The 25534-nt window shown below is 43.4% G+C and overlaps 1 protein-coding gene across 7 annotated transcripts in view; it reads right to left on the bottom strand.

Moving 5' to 3' along the window:
• Window positions 1–25534, bottom strand: part of NEURL1 (neuralized E3 ubiquitin protein ligase 1) — a 280255-nt gene that overhangs the window by 124775 nt on the left and 129946 nt on the right. The window contains exon 1 of one of the 7 annotated variants that reach the window (XM_039481702.1): window positions 4771–4975. The exons of the other annotated variants lie outside the window; for them this stretch is intronic. Within the exon in view, the coding sequence (XP_039337636.1) occupies window positions 4771–4804 (34 nt within the window). The 5' untranslated portion in view covers window positions 4805–4975. Of the gene's footprint in view, window positions 1–4770; window positions 4976–25534 lie in introns of those variants that run through there. 7 annotated transcript variants of the gene reach the window in all.

Below are 25534 nucleotides of genomic sequence, written 5' to 3'. Positions count from 1 at the left end.
TTAGTTGTTAGTGAAGACACGCCCTGGGGAAATGGCACACTTTATACTTCTTTTTCTTTGCTGCTGGTAAGAATTACTCTGTGACATGATTATGTGAAATGCTGGTGACATATGAGTAATTAAAAATAAAATTAACCCCCTGGAATGAGAGCATTATTGGTGATCATCATTTATAATGGGTGAGGTTAGCTAAGCAGAACGTGTGTGTGAACACACACACACACACACACACATCTGAATTAATCCACTGTGTATATCCTGGGTAGCAGAAAGCCCCCTGAAGAGATCTGTACGTTAGTCTGAAATCTCTACATGTATACAAAAAGTGACTGTCTCTCTCAGCACAGTAGCTTCCCTTGCTAAGGAAGCCCTTTTAGTTATCTTTATACTGAGAAAGACAGAGTGAAATCAAAACTACTGGGCCCCAATCCTGCAGTCTCTCTCAGGTAAAACCCCAAGGATTTGGCCCTACTGAATTAGGTCTTCAACAAACGAGCGACAGTAGCGTCCTGAATGATCAATAATATGAAACAACCATTTTTACTTCTTTCCAGAAAAGAGTATTACAAAGGAATACAGCAGGCAATAGAGAGTCCAACCCCCAATGTACTGCAGGGGATACGCTTACTACTATATATGTCTATATGGTAGCTATGTTTCATTTAGGATTAAATGGCAAGTACTGTTTGATATAAACATTTAGTGCAATTTTGTATGTATATATTTTATGCACACAAATGCTCTCTTCATCAAAATAGGGACACTGCAGCCTCCGATAAACAAGGCAAATCTCCGTGGGGGCTAACATTTTCTTTTTAAAAGGACCCTTTTAAACAAAAACATTTATGGATATCATCTTTTGCAAAAGTTTATGGCCCCAGCTATGCTCCCCTTGAATTTACTGTTTGTAACTTTTACTCTCTTTGGATTATATATAGGATCCAAAATTGCACTAAGTATTGATATGGGTTTGGGGGAGGGAGCGAGAAACAGAATAGGATAAATTATAATACATATAATGCACAGTGGCACGTGGACAGAGACTACGTAATGATGCTCGGATACTGCATGACATTTATCTACATGGGGCAAGAGAGTGATAAACCTTGCCTTTGGTGTACACACACAGTTACCAGACATTTTCTTTTAAAAATCAAGGGGTTCGTCATTCATGCAATAAATTCATTACATTATTTGCATGTTGGGAAGGTTTTCGTTCAGGGATCTGTTACAGGAAGCTCAACCCAATTCAACTCCATCCTCTCGTGTTTAAAGCTCCTTACCTCTAAGCCCCTGTGGTGGGACCGGACTTCACTGAGAGATGACACAGGACTCTACTAAGAACCCATCAACCCCGCTACTAGGACAATCTGCAAGCACTGCTGTCCTTCCACACTCTCGCTAAAGTCAGTGGAAACAGGAGTGCACTAGAACTGCATACAACGGTCATTTCAAATAAAATCACCACTCCCCCCACCACAAAGGACTCCAAACATAAGCTTACCTATAGCTTTTAGAATAATTTAAGCAGACATAATATTTACAGATAATATTAGCGGGGAGGAGAGGTGGTCTTGTGATTGCAGGACAGAGCTGGGAGGCAAGGCTGCTGGGTTCTACTCCTAGCTCTGACACAAACTGACTGCCCTGGGGCAAGTCGCTTTACCTCTCCATTCCTCAGTGTCTGTCTGCAAAATGGGATAATGACAATATTCATCCACTCAGGGATATGATGAGGCTTAATTCATTGTTTGTAAAGGGACTTGAGATTATTGAATGGAGGATGCTATGCTAGTTACAGTGACAGAGTGTATACATAGGTTTTCCTTTCCATTGTAAGCCCCCACAATGCAGCATCAGTGCAGCCAAAACCTTCCATAGATGGTATCAAAAGACTTTCCTCTCTAAGTCACTCATTCAAATCCAGCCAGAGTCAGTAACAACCCAGATGAATTCCTCATTGCTACCTGGCACCTGTTAAATGGCCGCTGGGACAGGAGTTTGTAGTTTCAGCCTGCTTTCCAGTGGACATGTGTTCACATCACATCAAATTAGCCCCACTATCAATAGCTCCAACCAATATCCTTGGAGGCAGTTTCAGCAGAGGCACCAAGGATTTAATGGACTCTAGTCAACTCAATCCACTACAGCTGGCTTCCAATGAGACTTAGGATGCGTCTACACTGGAGCTGGAAGCTGTGATTTCCAGCTCGAGGAGACATACCCACACTAGCTCTGATTGAGCTAGTGCCTAAAAATAGAAGGCAGCACCATTGACAAGGGCAGCTAACAGCCCCAAGTGCAATCCCTTCAAGACCCTAGGTATGTACCCAGGGCAGCTTGCCCCTCTCACTACCACAGCTACACTTCTAATTTTAGCATGCTAGCTCCATCAGAGCTAGAACGGGTATGTCTGCTTCAGCTGGAAATTACACCCACCAGCTCCAGTAGGTGATGACTACTCTGTAATCAGGACATCCAACTGGAACACATGCAGGCATTTCCGAGCAACCTTGCTAAAAACATCAGCGTAGCCATGGTGGCACGGGCAGCAGCATTGGCTAACTGCCCGAATATGTACCAGGGTTTCCGGGCAGGACTGTACCCATGAGGGTAGCCCATGCCGCTGTGGCTACATTGCTATTTTTAAAAGCTACTTCAGGTATGCCTATGCATGCTGCAATAGAGCCTCGTGACTGCAATGTAGACATACCCCGAGTCTCCTACGTCACTTAGGTGCTTTTGAAAATTTCACCTGAGTCCTCCAGCTTAGGGTCAAGGGATACTGGCAAGTGTCAGTTTGGTGGGAGGTTGCAATGCTTCTGCCTCTGGCTCTGCTGTACCTGTTCTCTTTATAAACAAAAGATTCCAGTCTTCCGGGCTGTCAATCCAGCTGCTTTCACTAGCATTACCTTATTCGTTCTTAATTATCATTTTAATAAAGTAAACATTTCCAGGTACTTTTGAAATTAAAAAAACTGCAGTCAATAGAAATATGAAACTTAAGGTATGGTAGCCACAGGCAGACAACCCACAACTGCAGTTGCTCTCAAATTTCCAATTTAAAAGTGTTTTACTACATATGCTTTTTTAAAAAAAAATCCTTTATTGACATCACTTTTCAAGTAATTTCTGGTCTCAGCTATCAGCTGTGCATCTCTTTTATCATATTGTTTGCAGCTTTTATTCTTTATTTAAAGAGACAGAATCAAGTTAATTACCCACGTCTCCTAATTTTGTTTTTGTCCCCCTATAAAAGTAAAACTTCAAGAACTGGGGTTCACTGGTGCAGTATCACTGAAAGGCAGAAGTTGTGTGATCATCACAATGGTTGCGGCAAGTCAGCAGGTGAACCCAAAACCTAGATACAATCATGCAAATAATGTTTCTATCCAGGTTTCTCCAGTTCACTTAGAAAAGAATAGATTAAAGAAAAAGATGAAGTGGAAAAAAATCCAGCACTGATGACAAAGCAACTATCCAGGGACTTCCTTCTTTTTATTTCTGATGACATAACAGTTATGTTATTTTGCAACTAGCATGTGGATTGTAGGGATAGCAAAGAAAGACACAAAATGATCTGACCAAAGATTAAAATGCAGAAGGTAACTCATGAACAAATGGTAATATCTATAGAGACATCCTTGGTATATATGAGAGAAAGGAATCAATACACATTTGTTGAATATATTTACTTGTTAATTATATTGTTGTTTGACAATGGTGAGAAAATGAGAAAAATCGGGATTGGAGCAGACAAATATTTATGAATGTATTCATAATACATCTCAACTCAAACTCAGAAATATTTCCATTTTGTGTATGTATGAGAATAATGTATCTGTGTTTGTAAATATATCTTTATAGAACATGTTACATTCATATTCATTATTGTAATATCATCCATATCCAAATATTCATTCAGGTAGACTCCAGACTCAGTCCAATGTCCAGAAATTAAAGAAAACATTTCAAAGCAATGAGCAAGCTCAATATGAATTGAGTACAGTATTTCTCACAAGCCAATTCTGGTGTGTCACACACACACACACACACACACACACACAGAGTATATCATATTAACAGTCCTAAAGTTTGCTTCAGCACCGTCCTATTCAATAGTCTGTAATTCCCCACCCCCCACTCGCAGTATTACATTATCCTGCAAACACATACAGTGTACTGTGCTTAATGGATTTTGCTTAGTTATCTAAGCTCAGTCAGTTCAAGCCAGCATCTTTGTTTTAAACCATGTCAAATTTAAAATTTAAAAATAAAATAGTCCAGAAACGCACAATCTGTGATTAAAAGAAAACCCCAATGATAACGATGAACATTTTGATTTTGAAACCCTGATACCTTCTCTTAAATTAAAACCTACATTGATGCTTATTTGCCATTTCTCCTGGTCAAGGTTGTCAGGGTATAGACACATACTTTCTTTTTGTCCATGTTATCTGTCAGCACAGTAATCAACATTATATAGACAAATATTTGTCTTGCATTCAAAGCAATAAAACAAAACGACATATGGAATTAGATAAGATAAACACTCACCCTACCCAAGGCTTCTGCTTTAAATATGATCAGCTCTCAAACAAGATTTTTAAGAGAAATAGGAAAAAAAATTGCAGAGAGAACAGTCCCCAGCGTTGCACCTAGCTTACCTTTCAGAGCCATATTCTCTCTGCTGCAGAAGGGTCAAGCAGAGGGCTAAGAATTTACATACATAATTTGCTGTATAAACACCAGTGGTGGTTAGCACCTTACCGTATAGAGTGTTTCTTGTTATCTGTCCCCCCATAGCACTGTGCAAGGTGGCTGGCTACCTTGCAGTCCCTTTCTCACTGAGCAGTGATGTAGAAGTCCGCACATTCAGTCATTATCAGCATGCACAGGCACAGACACACCGGTACCGGCTTAGCGACTCCCAATAAGTGCATACATAACATCCGTACACCACAGAATGCTGCTCACCCTTTCAAGCAGCCTCCACCCACTCTCAGATCCTCCCTGCCTCAGCACAAGCAGTGGGATCTGTCATGTTTATTTACATAAGGAGGAGGAGACTTGGAGTCTTCCTGAAATAGCCAGGGAGCTCAAAGCATTTTCTATAGATACAACATCCCTCCCTACCCCTTTGCCCCACTGCAACCTGAAGAAACACAATTACAATTAAAGCCGCACTGTACAAACACTTCGGGGGGGGGCTGTTTTTCATTTTTAAACACTCCAGCCCTGGATCTTGTTTCAGATAAATCTTTTAGGAAGAATGCAGAATGCTACAGTAGGTTTCCACTGATGGAGGTGGCTGCTTGCCTAGATATAAACCCAGCGGTACCCTGCTTCTAAGCAACCTCCAGAACAAAGCACTAGAGACTTTGCCAACTTAATTGCAAATATCAAAACAGATTTATTTATAAATCAAAAAAAGTTTGGCCATCACAAACTCTCTTTCCCTCCCCTTATATGTGTTTTACTGTCTTCCAGCACGTAGTCCTAGCATAGATTTGTATGATAAAAAAAAAAGTTATTACCAGACATCACCACACCAGGCTCTTTGAATGGCCTCTCCTGGTTAATTATTAGTTATTTAATAACAAGGTAGAAGTGCTTGAAATGCAGAACGGCTCACCACAGACTATAACTGTAAAAACATTACCCCCCGGAAACTCCTTTGTGATAGGACTGCATGCTCAGCTCAGATACAATGCTTCCTGCTCTCCAGGCCATTACCTCCGCTGATTGATTACAGCAAGCATTATTAAAAGCCCTGGGACACAGAGACAGGTTTATGGAGGTGTTTAGAGAGTGGGGGTGGGGAGTGCTCTGGCCTCCTCTCTCCCCCTCGTTGTTGATGCAAGAGCCTTCTCCTTTGTTGCTCCTCTGTAAAACACTCCCCCCTGAATCTCTCCAACCCACCAATTCTCCATCTCACTGCATGGGAAAGGGAGTCAGGGAGCACCTCTCCCTTCTAATCCTGGCTTTGTCTCCAGGTTCTTCCATAGCTCCAGGCAGCTCCTGTAATCTTGCTGCCTCCATTCACATCTGTACAATGGGAATTAATATTCCCCTTGCCACAGGGTTGTAAGGGTTATTGCTTGGCCCTTTTGAAAAATCAAGCAGTGTGTGTGACAATTCTTGGGGCGCCTCGTTACCCCCTGCCTCCAGCGTGAGGGAGTCTTGCCTGTGGCTAGCTGGGTCCCAAACACCACCGGCCTTTCAGCCACTCAAGCACTCTCCTCTGGGCTATGCCAGCCCTGTCTTCATCTTGCATATTCTAACCCCTGTCCCCGAGTCCCTTTGAAGCATTCGCCTGTGATATCCAGCCACTGACTCTGCCTACTCACAGAAATCCCAGATCCTCTGCTCCCAAAGGAGCAGTGTACCCCACGTTACTGATTTCACCTTAAATCACACAATACAACAAACAAAGGTTTATTTAAGAAAGGGAAGAGATTATGCTAGAAACAAGAAGGAGTGATGGAAACAAATGGTTGCAATAAAAAAATCGTAAAACACGAACCTGGATCTACACTTATTAACGGTAACCTTTCCTATTTAATTAAGTAAATTCCCTCCCCCCCCAAAGTTCAACCTGTTGCAGAGCTGACTGCCTTCCCCGCAGCCAGAATCCAATCTTTCATGAGAACATCCCCGCTCCCCAAGATATCATCTCAGTGAAAGGAGACAGAGTACCTTTCCTCACCCTCTGTTATACTGAAACAGTCTTTTGTCTTTGTTCATAGGCAGCATGTCTCTCTGTCTGTTGTAATGTTCCCTTTATTTTAACCTCCAAGTGGTTTTGATTGCTTGTAATGGTCTCTGATGTTTTTCCATTGATAGTCTTGGGATGGAGCAACGCTGGACAACTGAACCTTGCATTTCATCACCAGCTAACCAGAGCAGGGTAACAACTCCCTCCTGCCTGAATGGGCAATCACTGAGACATATCTGCTGGACACTAACTTTCACTCCAAGTCCATAGAGAAGACTTTCAGTATACAGTCTGTTGCATCTTACGCTGGGGTTATGTTCCGCAGTCAGCACGTAAAGCGAAAATCACGTATAGTCAAAATTACATTGAGTGTAATGGCAGGTGGAATCGCCTGCACTACAGGTACAGTATTAAAATTGTTATTTTTCTCTTTTTTTTTTACCAACCGCATAAAGCTGAAATCACGCATGTTAAATGTGACAGACCTGTAAATCATAGATTATTAGGGTTGGAAGGGACCTCAGGAGATCATCTAGTCCAACCCCCTGCTCAAAGCAGGACCATCCCCAAATGGTCCCCTCAAGTATTGAACTCACAACCCTGGGTTTAGCAGGCCAATGCTCAAATCATTTTTCTCTTTTTTTTTTTTTTCCCAACCGCATAAAGATGAAATCATGCATGTTAAATGCACGTAAGATGCGACAGACCTGTAAATACATTATTCCTTAAATATTACCCATGCATTCATTGCTCAGTGATTACGAATCTTGACAAGTTATGAGCTTTCTGTAGATACCTGCATGATACATTTGGTGTCTTGAGTTTGTCAGGTCTGAGATGAGAGTTGTTTGCAAAGAACTGGGGACCCTTTGGCAAGGAGCCTCTCTGTCACAACGTGTTTGTAGAATTGCTCTGTAAATGAAACGTGCTGTGTGCTAATATTTCAGGCTTGCCAGAATGACTGGCACCTCACACAGCTGCTAACCAGTGGCCCGGCTGTTATCTATTAGCAAAGCCCCAACTAGTGACTGGACTCACTCTGCCCATCATCACAGCTGAGACTCCAACTTGGACCCTTATACAGTAGTCCATGGGCAGGAGCTCGTCCCTGGGAACCAAAAGGGAGCTTTACCCTGGATGAGCCAGCAGAGTCTGTGCTGCCCTCCTCCCTGCTGGAAATCACCGGCTGCAGAGCTTACAACAGCTTCTTGGCAGTAGAGTGGCCTGTGGTGCATGAGAAGCTTTTCTGTTAATTGTATTTATTTCTCCAGATGATGCTTCGTTTATAGCAGTAACAAAAGAACAGACCCACAGCAGCACTGTCTGCTGTGCTAGATGAAGTCTTTAGCTTTGGGAGCATCATAGCATCACAGGAGTTAGAAATGGAAAATACCTCTTAGCTTTACCGAGTCCATCTCCCTGGCTATGTTCCCTCTAGCACACATCTCTCTGCCTTGTCCCAAGCAATGAGGTTTCCATCACCTCCATTGGGGTGTCTGGGCTCATTATTCTGCTCCCAGAGAAGTTTGTAGCAGCTAGGATCAGACTTTTATTCTGCAGCTTCATACATCTCAGTCTCAGGAAGGAAGGTTTTCCTGACATACAGACTAATTTTTTCCCTTTCTTGATTGTGTCATATTAGTGTTAGTTATACCTCCCCCCCCTTATTACTATTATAGGGCCTGATCCTGATAGGTGATGAGCATCTGTCAGGAGCATACATGCTAAGTAATTCTCCACTAGTCATCGCTAAGGCCAATTATCAATATTTAACCCTTAACCCAACCTCAATCAATCAATTCCTTCACCTCCAGGGTGCTCTTCCCTGAACTCCCCACAATTTGTCATATGTTTCTGGTTATGTCCTTTGCAGACCCGGGTATACTACTCCAGGTGGGGTCAAACCAGACCCCTGGAGAGAGGGAGTATTACCTATCCGCCCCTCGGCCATGCTGCCTCTGCACTGGTAGTTCAAAATAGCATTGACCTTTCTGTTGCAGGCATATCACATTGCAACTTATTTCTGATTTGTGGTTCACTATCACCCATGTGCCTCTTTCAGCCATTGCTAATTCCTGGGTGTCTCCTTCCTACTTATTATCTGTGTTTTGCATTATTTTTCTGCAGCTGTATTAACCACATGCTTCCAAGCCAAGTCCCCATTTTGTAATTTCCTAAACTTTCTAATCTTTGGGCCCCTCCTGTTATTTCTCTGTCCTCACTGATATTTGCAACTCCTCCCATTTTATCATCATCTGCAAATATCAATAACATGCTATTTACTTCCTCTTCTAAATTACCAAAGAAGGAATTAAGACTCGATGCAGCAGAGATCACTTAAGTACTGAAGAGATCCCACCCCCTAAATCAATACCATACCATTTGTTAATAGCAGCTAGGTAATTTTTAGTTCAAGTGATAGTGATGTTATCCAAGCAGATTTGAATCTATTTTGAGTGTAACCTATTGAGAGACACTATTGATGCTTTACTGAAATTCAAACATTATTTCATCTACCACTTTCCCTTCATCCATTTATGTATAATTCTCTCTCTCTCTCTCTCTCTCTCTAAAAAATTTTTTTAAAAAACCAAAACAGAAAAATGCAACACAGTCTAGCAAAGTCTCTTTTTTTTAATGACTCCTTGTTCTGATGGGGGCATTCACCTCACATTAGCCCTGGAGGGGTCAATATTGGCAAGAAAGGCTAATTAATCATAGGCAGCACCCAGCAGGGAGCTAGGACACAATGAGGCTTAATTGGGGGTGAAGCTCACCTGGCCAGAAATAGGTGGGGGTTTCTATCAAGCCAGGGAGCTGGCAACAGAGAAGGGGGGCTGCAGTGAGGAACCCTGCAGTCATAGAATATCAAGGTTGGAAGGGACCTCTGAGGGTCATCTAGTCAACCCCCTGCTCAAGGCAAGACCAATCTCCAGACAGATTTTTGCCCTGGATCCCTAAATGGCCCCCTCAAAAATTGAACTCATAACGCTGGGTTTAGCAGGCCACTGCTCAAACCACTAAGCTATCCCTCCCCCACCATGCTCCCTGATACAAGAGGGGAGAATAGGAGCCTTTAATAGGCAGCTCTGGATGAACTCCCTTGGTGGTCAGTTGCCAGGCTGCTGTATTAGACCCAAACCTTCAATCTTATACAGAGGTTGTATGCTCTTCATGGAAGGCACTATTGTAATGCAAATAATAAATAGCAATAATACCCCTCAGATAGCAACCTGAGGCTCCCCAATAGTTTCCTAGAACATTGCTACCAATTACCTGGTGGCAACGGACGGATCAGAGACATGTGTGTAGTTGCAGGAATCCCTGGTTTATTATACCTACAGCCCAGAGAGTTTTTTGTACACAACAGGACCTTTTTTTTTGTTTGTTCAGCAGTTGATGGGTGAATTTGGCCATTACAGACATAAACCAAACCCACTCAATAATGAACAATGAAAAAAAAAAATGCAAATGTTGAATGAGAAGATCCCTCTGTGTGGGATGATCCTGAGCATCTGTGCAAGGAGGGGTAACTGAACTGGAGGTAACCTAACCTCTTGATCTGATGACTGCTGAACAAGTAGTCCTCACCTCCCCTACACTTTCACACCATCACTGTCATCACTGTCACCATGTGTATCTGTACATTAGTAGGTACTTGACTAATGGCGTGATGGGACTATAATGGATTACATCCATTTTGAGATTGATTTTTTTTTTTTTGAGCAGTACATAACCTGCAGAATAGCGTGCACGTGGGACAGCTGTGCCTTCTTTCAATTCGTATCATGTACACACGGCAGCATCTTGCTGCATTCTAAGCATGTGACATTCTTGGGGGTATCCCATGGTACTTTGCTTCGGTGCTGAGCTGTGTACATTCTGGGATTTTTCTTGCTGTGCATTGTGGGACACATAGCAGGAGCCAGGTGGATTAAAAGTTCTAAAAATCCCAGGTTTCTGCTGTCTCTGCTCCATTCTTCTTCGCTGCATGGGCTAGCACCATTTTCAAATTGGACCCAACAATGCTGGCAACTGAGGATCACTCTGGATTCTTACCCCTAATTTGATGACTAATTGCTATGGCCTTGCCCAAGGCCCTTAACCTTTGTGCCTCAGTTTCCCCGGATGTAATATAGGGATAACAATAGTGACCTGACAAAGGTGTTATGAAAATTGGTAATGTTTGTACAGCAGTTTGGCAATATAAAGAGCTAGTAAATACTAGGTATTATTGCCACGTCCCATTTCTGGCTCCACACAATTTAAAAGTCCAAAACCAAGGAAATTCAGATTTCAGGCTGGAGTTCTTCAATAAAGTGTAACCATTCATGCCTAGGAACTTCAGCACTATAATTGCTACTCAGCTGTAGTGGTGCCTACCTGTATTCACAACAGAGTGTGTTAAGAATAGGAAACCTTTACTCTAAATATCCTCTTGCCAGTTGCACTTGGTATAAGTCAGTTTCATTTGTTTGTGTGATAGAAATGGGTTATGTCACAGCTGCAAGCATTTATCTCTCAATAGAACAGTGAAGACAATAACAGGGTTTTTTATGTTAACATTTTCCTGGGTGCACAGATCGGTTGGGGAAAAGGATGCTGCCCTGCAGAAAAAAACAGGCTTTTACACAGCACACGTTCAAAACCACCAGGGAAGTCTGACAGTACGATAATATATATACTGCATTTAGAAAACTTTCCTACTTCTTTTCTAAAGCCATCAAATGCATCTTTGACACAACACCTTCAGCTAGTGGCAAATGTGCCCACAGACACACATCTGTGTGAGCGCATGGCACCTGTGCTGTGCAATGGCTCCCAACTCACTTCTGGGTGACATTCAGACTGCTGGTAAATTAGCCCTACGTGGCCGGTAAATTAGCTCTACGTGGGTGACGTTCAGACTGCTGGTAAATTAGCCCTACGTGGCCTCTTCCCCTATGCCCCAGGGTGACAGATATGAGCAGCTAGAATAATCCTGCTCCATGTCCTCAGGGCTGAACTCTGATGCAGTGCAATCAATCTGGACTTTTCAGCAGCAAGGGATTTAGCATCGGTGGGTGGTGGCTGCTTTTATACAGAGAGGGATTTAGGGTTCAGTCCTGCCAGGTGCTGAGTGCCCTCAAGGTAAGGTGAGTTGAGGGCACTTAGGTCTTCCTGACTATGTAGGTATTTGTACCATGCTCAGCACCATGGCATCCTGGAGGCTCATGCGCTTAATGTCAGTGAGTGAGCAAATAAGAGGAAGAGTTATGGTTTCTGTGGACATTGTCTGGTCTTGATGGAATATAACATAAGCAAGTGAGGCACAGACTATTGCTGGAAGCCAATTTAACTTTAACACAGCCACTGGTATATCATTTCCACCCATATCCTTACCGCTATCACAACTGCTAGGTCAACAGAACTTACATCCCACATGAGCAGCAATTGCTAGGCACAGTGGGGTACGCTCTGAACAGCAGGCCAAATCTACTGTCAGTTACATCCCTGCAACCCCTGCTTAGAGGCAGTTGTAATGAACAAGTGTGTAACAGCGCAGAAGATGAGCCAGAGTTTTAGGCGTCATTCTGAAGTTGTTAGCAGTGTTTTATCATATCTTTCAGCATGCGATTGTCTACAGTGTTGGGGAAAGGGCAAAACAGAGTAGTGGCAAAAAAAGAAGGCATAGAGATAAGCAGGTAAAAGGACTTGCCAGGCAAGAAGTGGATTTAACCCCAATCTGAGGTACACAAGCTTAGGTCCATCAGAATGCAGCAGCTATTAAGTTTCCCCACTGGACACATTTTTTATTTTTTTTTAAAGACTGATATTCAAGGTCATCCAGCATGTGCAGTGATCAGGAAAGGAAATTAATGTTGTAAAAGCACAAAGAGGCCCTTTACTCCTGGAATATCATTGCATTATCTAAGTCCAATATGCTTCACAAAACCCTGTGGGGACAACACAAGATAGCAAATTCCAAAGAGATGGGAAAATTTGGCATCAGATGTACATTTGTAATGCAGCATTATTCTGGGCTAAGCAAAGTTTCTGGAACGGAAGTTTTTAGTCGTTATGAGAGACCTGGGCAGAATCTGGGTGCATATTACACTGCTTTTGCAGGAAGTCCCCATTGTGGAGCTAATTTGTCCCAAGGAAAAACCAAGTGTCACCACCTCTGCTGTTTACACACCACATTTCTTCCAGTAGAGCAAACTTTGCTAGTCTTCTCTGCCATCTCAGGTTTCAGAGTCAGAATGTGCTTTTTCAAATGCCACATTAAAAAAAAAAAAAGACACTTGAGAGCTAAGTGTAAGAAAAAGTAGTGTTGGGGGGACCTGAAAATAAACTGATTTCTATCAAATCTTCTAATGAAATTCACTTCTCAGCTGATAATATGCATAAGAAATTTCACTTCAAATGGGACTTTCCAGAAAGTCATAAGGGCCACAAGACAAAACTGTCTAACTTCCACAATGCAATGAGATCATCGTAGCTTTGAGGAGTTTGCTTACTGTCAGTAGAACTGGCCCCCACAATAAAACATAGCATACACTACGATACAGCATTGCGTGATATATTCTTTAATTATATGATCACATACTATTTTTTCTCTCACAGGACCCTGCTTCATTCAATGAATGGCTAATACTGAACACAAAACTATTAACTTACTCCTGGGCATTTCTATGGTGCTCTCACCATAGGATCCACCTGCTTCACAAACATTATCTTCACAATACTCCTGTAAGATGAGGTGGTATTATAACCCCATTTTACAAATGAGGAATGGAGGAACAGGTACTAACTTCTCCAGTAAATGAAACAGGGGTCAAACAGGGCAACCCCTACCACCAATTCTCAGAGCCTGAGGCAACGGACTCAGACTCACGGGATTCGGACTGCAGGGCTAAAAATAGCTGTGTGGACATTTGGGCTTGGGCAACTGACCCAGGCTTTGAGCCTTTTATTGCAACACAGACATACCCACAGACAACAACCTAATTCACTACATGACCCTGCTTCATTCTGAGCACCATCCATCCAGTGCACTGAATGAGACGGGGTCCTCTGGAAACAAGCAGTAGGTGATCATATAATCAAATGTACATGCACAAAGGGGTGAATTAAAGTTACACTGGCAACCTTAATTTTTTTCCCCTAACTTTTGAGTGCTTGACTTTGCAACCTTAATAATGTCCTTTTTAACAATATATGTGTAACTTAACTTTTGTAAATGAGCTGACAGATACTGACTGAAAAGGGAAGGTCTGTATGCTTTACTGTCTTTGTGCTAAATGGGTCCTACCTACATGCACAAATGTTTGTAACCAAACAAAAGCACCACCGGTTTGTGATGTAAATATTCACAGAAGGAAAGAATCTCTTTTATACACCCTGACCATGTCCTTACCCTATTGCGAGAGGGAAAGGACAGACAGTTCCAAAAGAAAGTGCTTGTGAGCTGAGGAAATGGGTCAGCTGGCCAAGAAACAAAAACAGGTCTTTCACAAGCATGCTTTCCTCCCCAAAGCTTTCTCTTTGCACTCTAAGATGTGCAGGTGATGACAAAAGAGAAAACTTTATTATAAACAGAAAGAAGGCTGGGCTCTAACCACTTGGTGCTGAGATCTTCTTGCTTCAGAATCCTCTATCAGGGTGCTGCTTTTTAAGAACCCGCTGCCTTCCTCCAAAAGCCTGTCTGATTCTTTGGTGTCCAGCCCAGCTTTATTACCTCACCCTGAACCCTCATTGGAACCCGGAGCAGGGAGTTATCCCTGTGTCAGCTGCATCTCAGGTAGGGGCTGTGCACCATGTCACACAGCCCACTGTCACAGACAGACAGAACTCCCATCGCCACTTAGCCCTGGAAATGAAATTTTATTTTCAAATCTTAGCATTACAGTGCTGCTTGTGCAAGCTTCCTTAGAGGAGGTTCAGTGGATTTCTACATGTGCCATAAAACTACCCAGGTACATAAGTGTTTACATGATTGGGGACTACACGCATTTTTAATGCACCCATCGCTACAGTACCTAGATACCAGGCATAGCATCGAGCATTGATGTGGCAGGTCAGATCTTCTGACCTGCCACATCAAACTCAAACTTCTCACACTCACCTTCATGAGCCTGGACGACACTGCCCCTGCCGTCATCCTTCGTTCCACTGCCTCCCATTCCTACCATGCCTCCCATCCAAAGGCCCTTTTCACATCTCTCCCTCCATTCTTTGCCTCTGCAACCTCTTCCGTGCTGTCCCTCACACTTGGAGAGAAGAAAGCGGATAAAACTGAAGACACTGTGATAAAGAATCAGTGGCTCTCTCGGCTAGAATACCCATGTGTATTTTAACTTGGGCCAGGGCCGCCCAGAGGATTCCGGGGGCCCGGGGTCTTCGGCGGCGGGGGGCCCTTCCATTCCGGGACCCGCCGCCGAAGTGCCCCGAAGACCAGGCGGAGGCCCCGCGCCGAATTACCGCCGACGCGGGACCCGCCACTGAAGTGCCGCCCGGTCTTGGCGGTAATTCGGGGTCCCGCCGCGGGTCTTCGGGGCACTTTGGCGGTGGGTCCCGGAATGGAAGGGCCCCCCCCCCCGCCGCCGCCGAATTACCGCCGAAGACCGGGCTGCACGTCGGCGGCGGGTCCCGCTTCGGCGGTAATTCGCCACTGGGGGGTCCTTCCGCCCCGGAGCGTAAAGACCCCCCGCCGGCGAAGACCGGGAACGAAGACGCTCCTGCGCCCTCTTGCCCCGACCCCTCTGGGCGGCCCTGACCCTATCCACCCCCCCCAGAACACCCACAATCCAAACCCCCCCATTCCCTGCCCCCTGACCGCTCCCCCAACCTCTGCCCCCTCCCTGTGCCCTGACTGTCCCCAGGACTCCCTGCCCCTTAGCCAACCCCTCCGGCTCCGGCCCCGGCCCCAGCCCCAGCCCCCGCCCCAGCCTCAGCCTCTTGCCCCCGGCTCCCTCCTCACCCGGAGTCTCAGCGCCTCGCCCGACAGCCGCAGCGTGGCTCCAGCGGGGCCTGAGCTCCGTCCCGCTCAGAGCCGCGTGGTGAGGGGGCGGGGCTGGGAGCTCCACGCCGAGCGGAGGCAGCTGAGCTCAGCCCGGAGCTCCCAACCCTGCCCCCTCCCCACGCGGCTCTGAGCGGGGCGGGGCTCAGGGGCCCTGGCGGAGACACGCTGCGGCGCTGTCTGAGGTCGCCGCTTGATGTGCCAGGGCTCCAGGAGCGGGACGGAGGCGGGAGCCTCAGCTGTTCTCTTGGGGGCCCCTGCGGAGCCTGGGGCAAATTGCCCCCTTTGCCCGCCCCTCTGGGCGGCCCTGACTTGGGCAAAAACAGTGAAGTCCCCTTCATTAAGCACCACGTGGAACTGTGAAATCTCCTAGGACTTCACTGCATCCTAGAAAATCAATCCAAACAGAGAGGACGGGGGGGAGGGGGGGGGAAATAACAGGCATTCCCCCAAACACGCAGTTGAACTGAAATGTCTTTATTTTGTACTGTGCTTATATTGTAGTACTAAGAACTTGATTATTTTTTCAAAGGACAGCTCAGTATAAATAATTTTGCCTCAAGGTTGCAATTATATACTAGAGGGTTATTGGTGCCTATGTGGCTCAGCTCTTTGGGCTACATGCATACCAAATAAATAGGCCAATTTCTTCATCAGATGAAATGCACAAAGCTTCAGGAATACAGAAGAGGATTCAGAAGGATACGCATATCAAACTGCCCCAGAGATCTCTGCACAGATAAATTGGCTTTTATAACAAATGCACATTAAGACCCCAATCCTTCAATCTAAGTATCATGTGCAGCAACTCATTTCCACGTGGAACTCCACTAACTTCTGTGGGGCTCGGTGCAGGCACACCATGGAAATGATTGCAGGACTGGGACCTATGCTGCCCCTTCTCCCCCCTCCTACCATGCTTTATTTTATATTTTATCACTTCTTCCCTTGTCCTTATTGCTTCCCTCCCAAGCCAACATTTGTTACTGGTGGGAACCAGGGCAATGTATCTGTTATTTAAGGGATACTCAAGATTAAACCAAATCACAGTTGAGACAAAAATTCATTTCCAGTGTTACCATCCCTATGCTGAATTATTAAAACAAAGGATATTTAAAAGTCTAATTTTCTTTCATTTGTGCTGTTTGTTTACTTTTTCCTCTCAACTGGACGTTTAGCTAGGCAGTCAGTTTCATACTTATGGAGAAGTCTTATGACTGCTAGAACCCCGTTGGTTTCATCTAAAAATGTAAGAGGGTTCTATAGGAAAAAACGTATAGAATTCCATAGGAAAATGTATCTTTTCTATAGTTTTTATATTATTTTATAGCAGAAATATAACTATTAAATTATTTGGGTTTTTTTTGTTGACAATACATATTCCTAACCATCACAATATGTCCACTTCCCCCAACTCCCCCACCCCAAAAATTAAAAGGTAAAATTATGCCCACCCTCTGTTCAGCTTGGTACTCAAAAATTAATGTTCATTATTTCTACACACAATCAGACTTTAAAAAGTTGAAGTTCTATGAAATTATACATGAACAGTGAAAAGGGGTAGAGGATAAATTCAAAGACTCGATAGAAGGATTATTTTCCTATCAAATTCTACAGGATTTTTCCATTGGGTGCCCTGGGCCAGATCCTCAGCTGGAGTCATTTAGCATGGACTTCAATGAATCTACAAGTGACACAAGCCGAAAAACCTGCACTCTGTATCTAGTCACTTTAACTACCTGATTCTAGAGATGGAAATGACCACTTAAACTAACATTACTCCAAGTTGGTGACTCTGCCTGCCATAGTGAAGGAGAATATTTGTCAAGGTCTCTTTAAGAATGGATATCAATGCTATTTGCCACTATTTCCGCTCCCGTTAGAAGCAAAAGCAGAAGCTAGTTCACTTCTCCTTTTGCCTCTTAATATTTCAGAGCCAGTACAATAGCTTTGTTAGTAGCATTGCACTACTTCCCATGGGAGATCTGCATGCTTATCTGATAGGATCTCACCCAGCCTTCACTTGCAAAAGAAAAATTCTATGCTATTGCCAGCACAGGCTCACTTCCCCATGTCTCAATAAAACCAGTCTACCTACACCATGGCTCAACACAGTGACTCACATACAAGGGAGTTCTACAGATATTCCGAAGACCACCCTGGGCCTGAAAAGGATCTCACCCACACTAGTGACAGGCCAGAGCATTTCCACTGAAGTCTATGGAGTTAGGTTGGTGTAAAAGAGATGAGAGTAAGGCCGTTTGTTTCTTAATAAGGGACAGCTTGGCAGTATAAATCTCCTTCACTCTTCTAAATTAAACTGGGAACATTAGTGGCCATGAAAAGATTACTATTACTGCATGTTTAATGCTAACAGAACACGCCTGTAAATTATGTGGACATGGTATTATTGCACATGATGTACCTTTAAACAATTGGGATTCTATTCAAAGACAAGAAGTACTTGTGGCACCTTAGAGACTAACAAATTTATTTGAGCATAAGCTTTCGTGGGCTGCAGCCCACTTCTTTGGATGCATAGAATGGAACATATATTGAGGAGATATATATACACATACAATGAGCATGAAAAGGTGGGAGTTGTCTTACCAACTCTGAGAGGCCAATTAAGTAAGAGAAAAAAAACTTTTGAAGTGATAATCAAGATAGCCCAGTACAGACAGTTTGATAAGAAGTGTGAGAATACTTGATTATCACTTCAAAAGGTTTTTTTCCTCTTACTTAATTGGCCTCTCAGAGTTGGTAAGACAACTCCCACCTTTTCATGCTCTCTGTATGTGTATATATATCTCCTCAATATATGTTCCATTTTATGCATCCAAAGAAGTGGGCTGTAGCCCACGAAAGCTTATGCTCAAATAAATTTGTTAGTCTCTAAGGTGCCACAAGTACTCCTGTTCTTTTTGCAGATACAGACTAACACGGCTGTAACTCTGAAACCTATTCAAAGACACACACTCTATAACTTATCTGGCTTCACAGAAATCTGAATTGGCACAGGAGACCTTCACGTACGTAATCATAGAATATCAGGGTTGGAAGGGAACTCAGGAGGTCATCTAGTCCAACCCCCTGCTCAAAGCAGGACCAATCCCAACTAAATCATCCCAGCCAGGGCTTTGTCAAGCTGGTCCTTAAAAACATCTAGGGATGGTGTGATAAATGAAAGGGGGGGTGGGAATCTCCCTTGTATGGACACGCAGCCAGTCAGTTCGCGATAAATCCCTCTTGGTGGTTGTTCTCTACTTGCTTTACCTGTAAAAGGTTAAAAAGTCTCCCTGCGTAGGTAAAAGGAAGGGAGTGGGCACCTGACCAAAAGGGCCAGTGGGAAGGCTAGAACTTTTTAAAACTGGGGGGGGGAGGACTTCCCCTTTGTCTGTCTGTGTTGTTCTCTGTGAGAGTAGAGACAGGGCTGGAACTATGCTGTAAAGTTTTGGGTCAGGTATGAAAAATCATCAGCTCACACCTAGAAACTACTCATTTGAAACCCCAGATATGTAAGTAGATCAGGAAATGTCTAGGAAGAGGCGATTAGGTTTCTCTCTTATTTATGGCTTGTGGACTCCTCTGTGCTAACCCCAGGTGCTCTTGATTTGCTTGTAACCTTTAAGATGGACCTCAAGAGAGCTATCTTGATGCTTAATCCTTGTAATTGTTTTTTTTTATCTAGCAAAAAGCCTAAGTTCCAAATGTATTTTCTTTCTTTTTGTTTTTAATAAAATGTACCTTTTTTTAAGAACAGGATTGGATTTGTGTGTCCTAAGAGGTTTGTGCACATGTTGTTTAATTAGCTGGTGGCAACAGCTGATTCCCTTTGTTTTCTTTCTCAGCTATTCCCGGGGGTGGGGAGGGGAAAGGTGAAAGGACTTGAGGGTACCCCACAGGAAGGAATTCCCAAGTGCGCCTTCCTGGGCTCTCAAAGGGGTTTTGCACTTGAGTGGTGGCAGCATCTACCCATCCAAGGTCAGAGAGAAGCTGTAACCTTGGGAGTTTAATACCAGCCTGGAGTGGCCAGTATTAATATTTAAAAGCAACAAAGAATCCTGTGGCACCTTATAGACTAACAGACGTTTTGCAGCATGAGGTTTGCGTGGTGAATACCACTTTCTTTCCTTGCCTTGCCTGCCTTGCATCCGAAAGAAGTGGCCACGTCAGCTAAGCTCATGCTACAAAATTTATTGCCTGCCACAGATGTTGCTTTTTTTGTTGCTACAGACTAATATTAATATTTAGAATCTTTGCGGAGCCCCACCTTCTGCACTCAAAGTGCCAGAGTGGGGAATCAGCCTTGACAGATGGTGATTCCACCACCTCCCTAAGGAACCCATTCCAGTGCTTCACCACCCTCCTAGTGAAATAGTGTTTCCTAATATCCAACCTAGACCTCCCCCACTGCAGCTTGAGACCATTGCTCCTTGTTCTGTCATCTGCCACCACTGAGAACAGCCGAGCTCCATCCTCTTTGGAACCCCCCTTCAGGTAGTTGAAGGCTGCTATCAAATCCTCCCTCACTCTTCTCTTCTACAGACCAAATAAACCCAGTTTCTTCAAACTGTCCTCATAATGCACTAGACCTCCATGGTACATGAATTTAAATTTGTCTGTGTGGGTTATGTAAGGTGTGATCAGAAGTACAAAAGCGGGGGAGGGGGTTATAAGACAGGGAAAGGGAAACTGTGTGTCCATGAGCCAGCATAACAATACAGGGCCCAATCCTACTGTCACTGAAGTCAGTGAGAGTTTTGCCACTGAAATAAAATGGGAGCAAGATCAGTCATTATGTCAGACCTGTGCAAATGGATATAGGTCTAATATATGCACCAGGTACATCATGTACACAAGGTGCTGGATTATTTTAAATTCCCACTGTTGCAGCGTGTCATTGCTGATGTGTTTTTCTTGCAGCTTGTAAAGGCCACCATATGCTGGGTCACCTCTGAGAACAAATTTTGCAATCACAATGGGCTGCTATTTGGATAGAGTCAGACTCATTCTACAAAGTCACTGAATAAAAAAAATACAAAGAGAAAAAATAAAGATGCAAGGCAGCAACTAGGCTATTCATTCAGGAGTAGGGAAGACCTTTGGTCAACTTTTGACATATATTATTTATAATACAAGTATCCATCAATAAACCAAAGCTTTTGCTCTTAGAGTTAGATACAAAATATCCCTGTGACAGATTAGTTAATGTGTCCATGAGTCATATGTGATACAGAGTAGTATTAATGTTAGGAATGAATTATATAAACCCTGCAGGGCAGAATCTTAGCCAGTATAAATCAGTGTGATTTCACCTAAGTCAATGGAATAATGATGATTTACACATGCTGAGGATCTGACCATTTATCTCTAAAAAAGGTGAATGAGCTTGAAAAGCACGGCATTTAGAGACAGCCCTCCAGGTGGGAGGAGGCATAACTGGGGTAATAAGACAAAAATCAGGAACTGTGACAGTTCAATCCAAAGCAATGGATATTCCCCTACTGGATTTGGCATGCAGACAATGGTCATAGCCACAGAAACAGAAGAGGAAGGACAGGTATGATATGACAACAAGATACAAAGAAACCTGTATAAACAGGGCATAGAATTGGGTAAGAAGAGGAATGACACAAGACACTATGGGCCAGGATTTCAAAAGCGCTTTGCTCCCACCTACTCATCAAAATAATGGTTGGATTTTCAAAAGAGCTCAGCATCTTGAGTGACTTGATCTTTTATCAAAAATAATAAATTAAATAAAGACTGGGAGTGGATGGGTCATTACACAAATTAAAAACTATTTCCCCGTGCTATTTTCCACCTACTGTTACTCACACCTTCTTGTCAACTGTTTGAAATAGGCCATCCTGATTATCACTACAAAAGTTTTTTTCTCCTGCTGATAATAGCCCACCTTAACTGATTAGTCTCGTTAGAGTTGGTACAGCAAAACCCATTTTTTCATGTTCTCTGTGTATATATATTTTCCTACTGTATCCTCCACTCCATGCATCCGATGAAGTGGGTTTTAGCCCACGAAAGCTCATGCTCAAATAAATTTGTTAGTCTCTACGGTGCCACAAGTACTCTTTATTTTTTCTGCTGATACAGACTAACATAGCTACCACTCTGAAACTTGATCTTTTATAAAACTTTACAGAGAATGTAAACAGTACAAAGCCTTATTATAGCAAAATAACACACCATGCCACTAAGGCATGCAGGAACCATCCAGAAAAATCAGTATATGTTTTCACCCCTCAGCCATGAGGCCGAGAAGCGATGAATTAATATCTCAGAACCTTGGCAAGGATTAGGAGATCCATCCAAGTAGCCTCACTCCCTACAAGGGCTGGCTAGGGGAGGGAATTCACAGTAGACAGTTCTTCACTGGCAATTAGTGCAACATTTAATGGGAAACTTCAAGATCACTTCCCCCAGCTAGTTAGGTAAATATTGGGGACTGGGCTTGAAAAGAAGAGAATTAAATAAGTCCCATATAATAAAGAACTAATTCTAAAGGGATTGGATGAACCAGGGGACTAGGAAAGGGGTATGATGGTTTTCACCTCAAAGTCACTGGTCCAAGTTGGGAACAACCAAAAGATGGTCTCAGCTAATAGCAGTTGTGTGGTCCACGTGGAATAAGATATGGTGAACTTAGTGGAGACCCTGGTCAAAAAGTGTCCACATGGCAAACAAGCTCCATTGCAATAAGGGAGCACTAATTGGCTCCCTTATTGAAATCTCAGCAGAGAGGCCAAAAATAGAATGGGCCATGGACACTGAACTACCTGATTGCTCCTACAGGTTATCCCTCCAGGATGGAATTCAGACACACCTCCACATCAGCATGAGAAATCTTGAATTGCTGCCTCTACTTCTGTGCCTATTGTGTTGATAAACTGTTTCCCAAGAGCTCAAGTGGATACTCCTTCATGAGCCAAAAATGACAACTTATCTTTGAGTAAAATATAAAGAGATGGAATCAAGCCATAACATTTGGATCCAGATCTGAAATTTCAGGGTATTCAATCTGGGATCTGGGCACAGGCCCCATTTTTGGAAGTGTGTTATAGAGAAACCCCACAATTTACAGTCCTAAGGATCACAAAAATTTATTCCTTTATTAGATTAAATTTATTAGATTTTTTTTGCGTGCATTGTCCCTCAAACCTCAGCCATCAGCTCCATACCAACAAGTCAGTTACAAAACCCAAAAGAATAGAAATTTGTTTTTATCCCAGTTATTCTCCATCCTCTTATTTTTCTGCTTGGAGTCTGATATAAAGCATTCTATTAAAGAGACAAAAAGTCTATTCATGCAGTAATTAGAATGATTTCCCCCCAGCCATGTGTGAAAAATTACACAGTAATACTATAAAAGCAGTGTAAACAGGCTGCATATACAATGGAAATTGAAACAATATGGATTTATGTGTGTCTTTGACTTTTAAACAAACACAGAGAGCTATGGAAAGGCACCAGCGAGAGCTAGAAAGCACCAAACCCTGACAAAAAGAACCTCAGGAGGGATCAATGGCACTGAGTGAAATACGGAGAACAAGACTAGAAAAAGCTTAGATCATGCAAAGATGCATCTGAAGCAAAAGCCTGATCCAAAGTCCGTTGAAGTCAATGGAAAAGTTCCCACATGGGTTTTGGATCAGGCCCAAAACAAGGTATTGGGTATCAGGGCAAGAGGCATAAATCCAGGGACCAGAGTGCTGTGTTAAGCAACTGGGAACGCCTCGCTCTACAGAACGTCTGAATGCTGCACTGACAAGAAATACAAAAGCAAATCACAGTTTAATGGACTATTTCTGGTGACGGTCTGATCCTGCCATTGGCCAAGTTACCATTCTTTATTCCTTGCCCCAGAGGGTATGCCTGCTGTGTTTTGGAGCCCGCAGGAACGTGCCCCCCAGCCTGAACTGACAGACTCAGGCTAGCAGGGCTTGTGCTAGTGCTCTTAAATTAACTACATAGAGAGCACTTGGGCCTGGTCTACACTAATGCTGTACATTGATCTAAGTTACGCTAATTAAGTTACGTAAGTAACGTAACTTCAATCGACGTCTCTTGGATGGACTTACAGCGGTGTCCATGCTACTCTATGTTGACAGGAGACACTCTCCTGGCAACATAGCTTCCGTCTCTCGGGGAGGTGGAGTACAGACATCGATCGGAGAGCACTCTCCCATCGACTTAGCACATCTTTGCCAGACCCGCTAAATCAACGCTGCTGCATCAATCACAGCAGTGCCAATGTAGCCGCATAGTGAGAACATAAGAATGGCCACAGTGGGTCAGACCAAAGGTACCAGCCCGTATCCTGACTTCCAACAGTGGCCAGTGCCAGGTGCCCCAGAGGGAATGAACAGAACAGGGAATCATCAAGTGAGCCATCCCCTGTCGCCCATTCCCAGCTTCTGGCAAACAGAGGCTAGGGACACCATCCCTGTCCATCCTGGTTAACAGCCATTGATGGGCCTATCCTCCATGAACTTATCTAGTTCTTTTTTGAACCCTGTTATAGTCTTGGCCTTCACAACATCCTCTGGCAAGGAGTTCCACAGGTTGACTGCGCGTTGTGTGAAAAAATATTTCCTTTCGTTTGTTTTAAACCTGCTGCCTATTCATTTGATTTGGTGACCCCTAGTTCCTGTGTTATAAGAAGGGGTAAATAATGCTTCCTTATTTAGTGTAGCTATGGCCTTTGAAGCTGTGGCTCAGGCTGAAGCTCAGGCTCCAAAATGCTGTGTAGACGTATCCTCAAAGGGCACGCTAGGCAATATTACATGGTTTAGCTCATCATATGTTTTTCACACTGTTTGCTTAGAGTATATTTCTCCACTGGAATGAATTTCCTGGGGCAATTTCTAATTATGTAAACAGGATTTATAGCATCTTTTGACTTTCTTTATTTTAACCAAACTGGATTATAAGGTTTCTTAAAGGTAGGAATAGAGGCTGAAGTCCTCTCTTTAGCCACAATACCAAAAGGACCTAGGCAAATACTTTTTCAGTATCCTCAAATACTCATGCAAACACTACCAGAGAATTCAATCCAGCAATACGGGTTCCCTTTTATTCACCGCTGATGAATAATTTGGAAGGGCCAGGCTATACTAATAGGAATGTTTGAAGAAAGCACAAGTTCGACTTGAGAAACTTCAAAAATTTCTGCTTCCTGCTAGGATGATTGTAAGAATACCATGGGACTTAATGACCTGTCACATAGCTTGGAGAGAGCAAACAGTGAGGGAGGGAGTGAAGGGTCATACCTAACAGTTCAGGAGCAACTCATTGTCCATCTGGAGTGTTCACTAAACAACTGTGCATAGTGAACACACGTGCATAAAAATCAGCATTTTCATAGAAAATAATCGAATTCATTGTTTAGAGAAAACAGTTCAACCAACTACAGCTTCAGTCACGCTCTCTTGTGGTTAACCGCCAGTCCATCCTCTATGTGACAGCCAGTCATTGGCTTTTCTGCTGAGACTCCCAGGAGGAATGGGAATTGTGAGGGTGCTTTTTCCCTTCTGTGATGTGAAAATGGAATTTGACTGAAAACAAAAACTCATTTCCCAGATATCACCAAAACAGCAGCTTTAACACAACACATCAGCAAGTCTTGTCCTCCGTGTCCTAAAGAGACTCTGGAGGAGGAAAATGACTAGCTGTCAATTCAATAATGACCATTATAAAATGCAAATTAACCACTGGTGAGTATATATTACAGAGGATACAGGTCTGTTACATGTTTTAGATGTAGTACAGGACTGGATTCTTTGGATTTACAC

This window comes from Mauremys reevesii, linkage group 7 (genome assembly GCF_016161935.1).
Source record: "Mauremys reevesii isolate NIE-2019 linkage group 7, ASM1616193v1, whole genome shotgun sequence".
Classification (NCBI taxonomy): domain Eukaryota; kingdom Metazoa; phylum Chordata; order Testudines; family Geoemydidae; genus Mauremys; species Mauremys reevesii.
The sequence above is the reverse complement of the archived record's forward strand: the minus strand, read 5'-3'. Positions and strand labels throughout refer to the sequence as shown.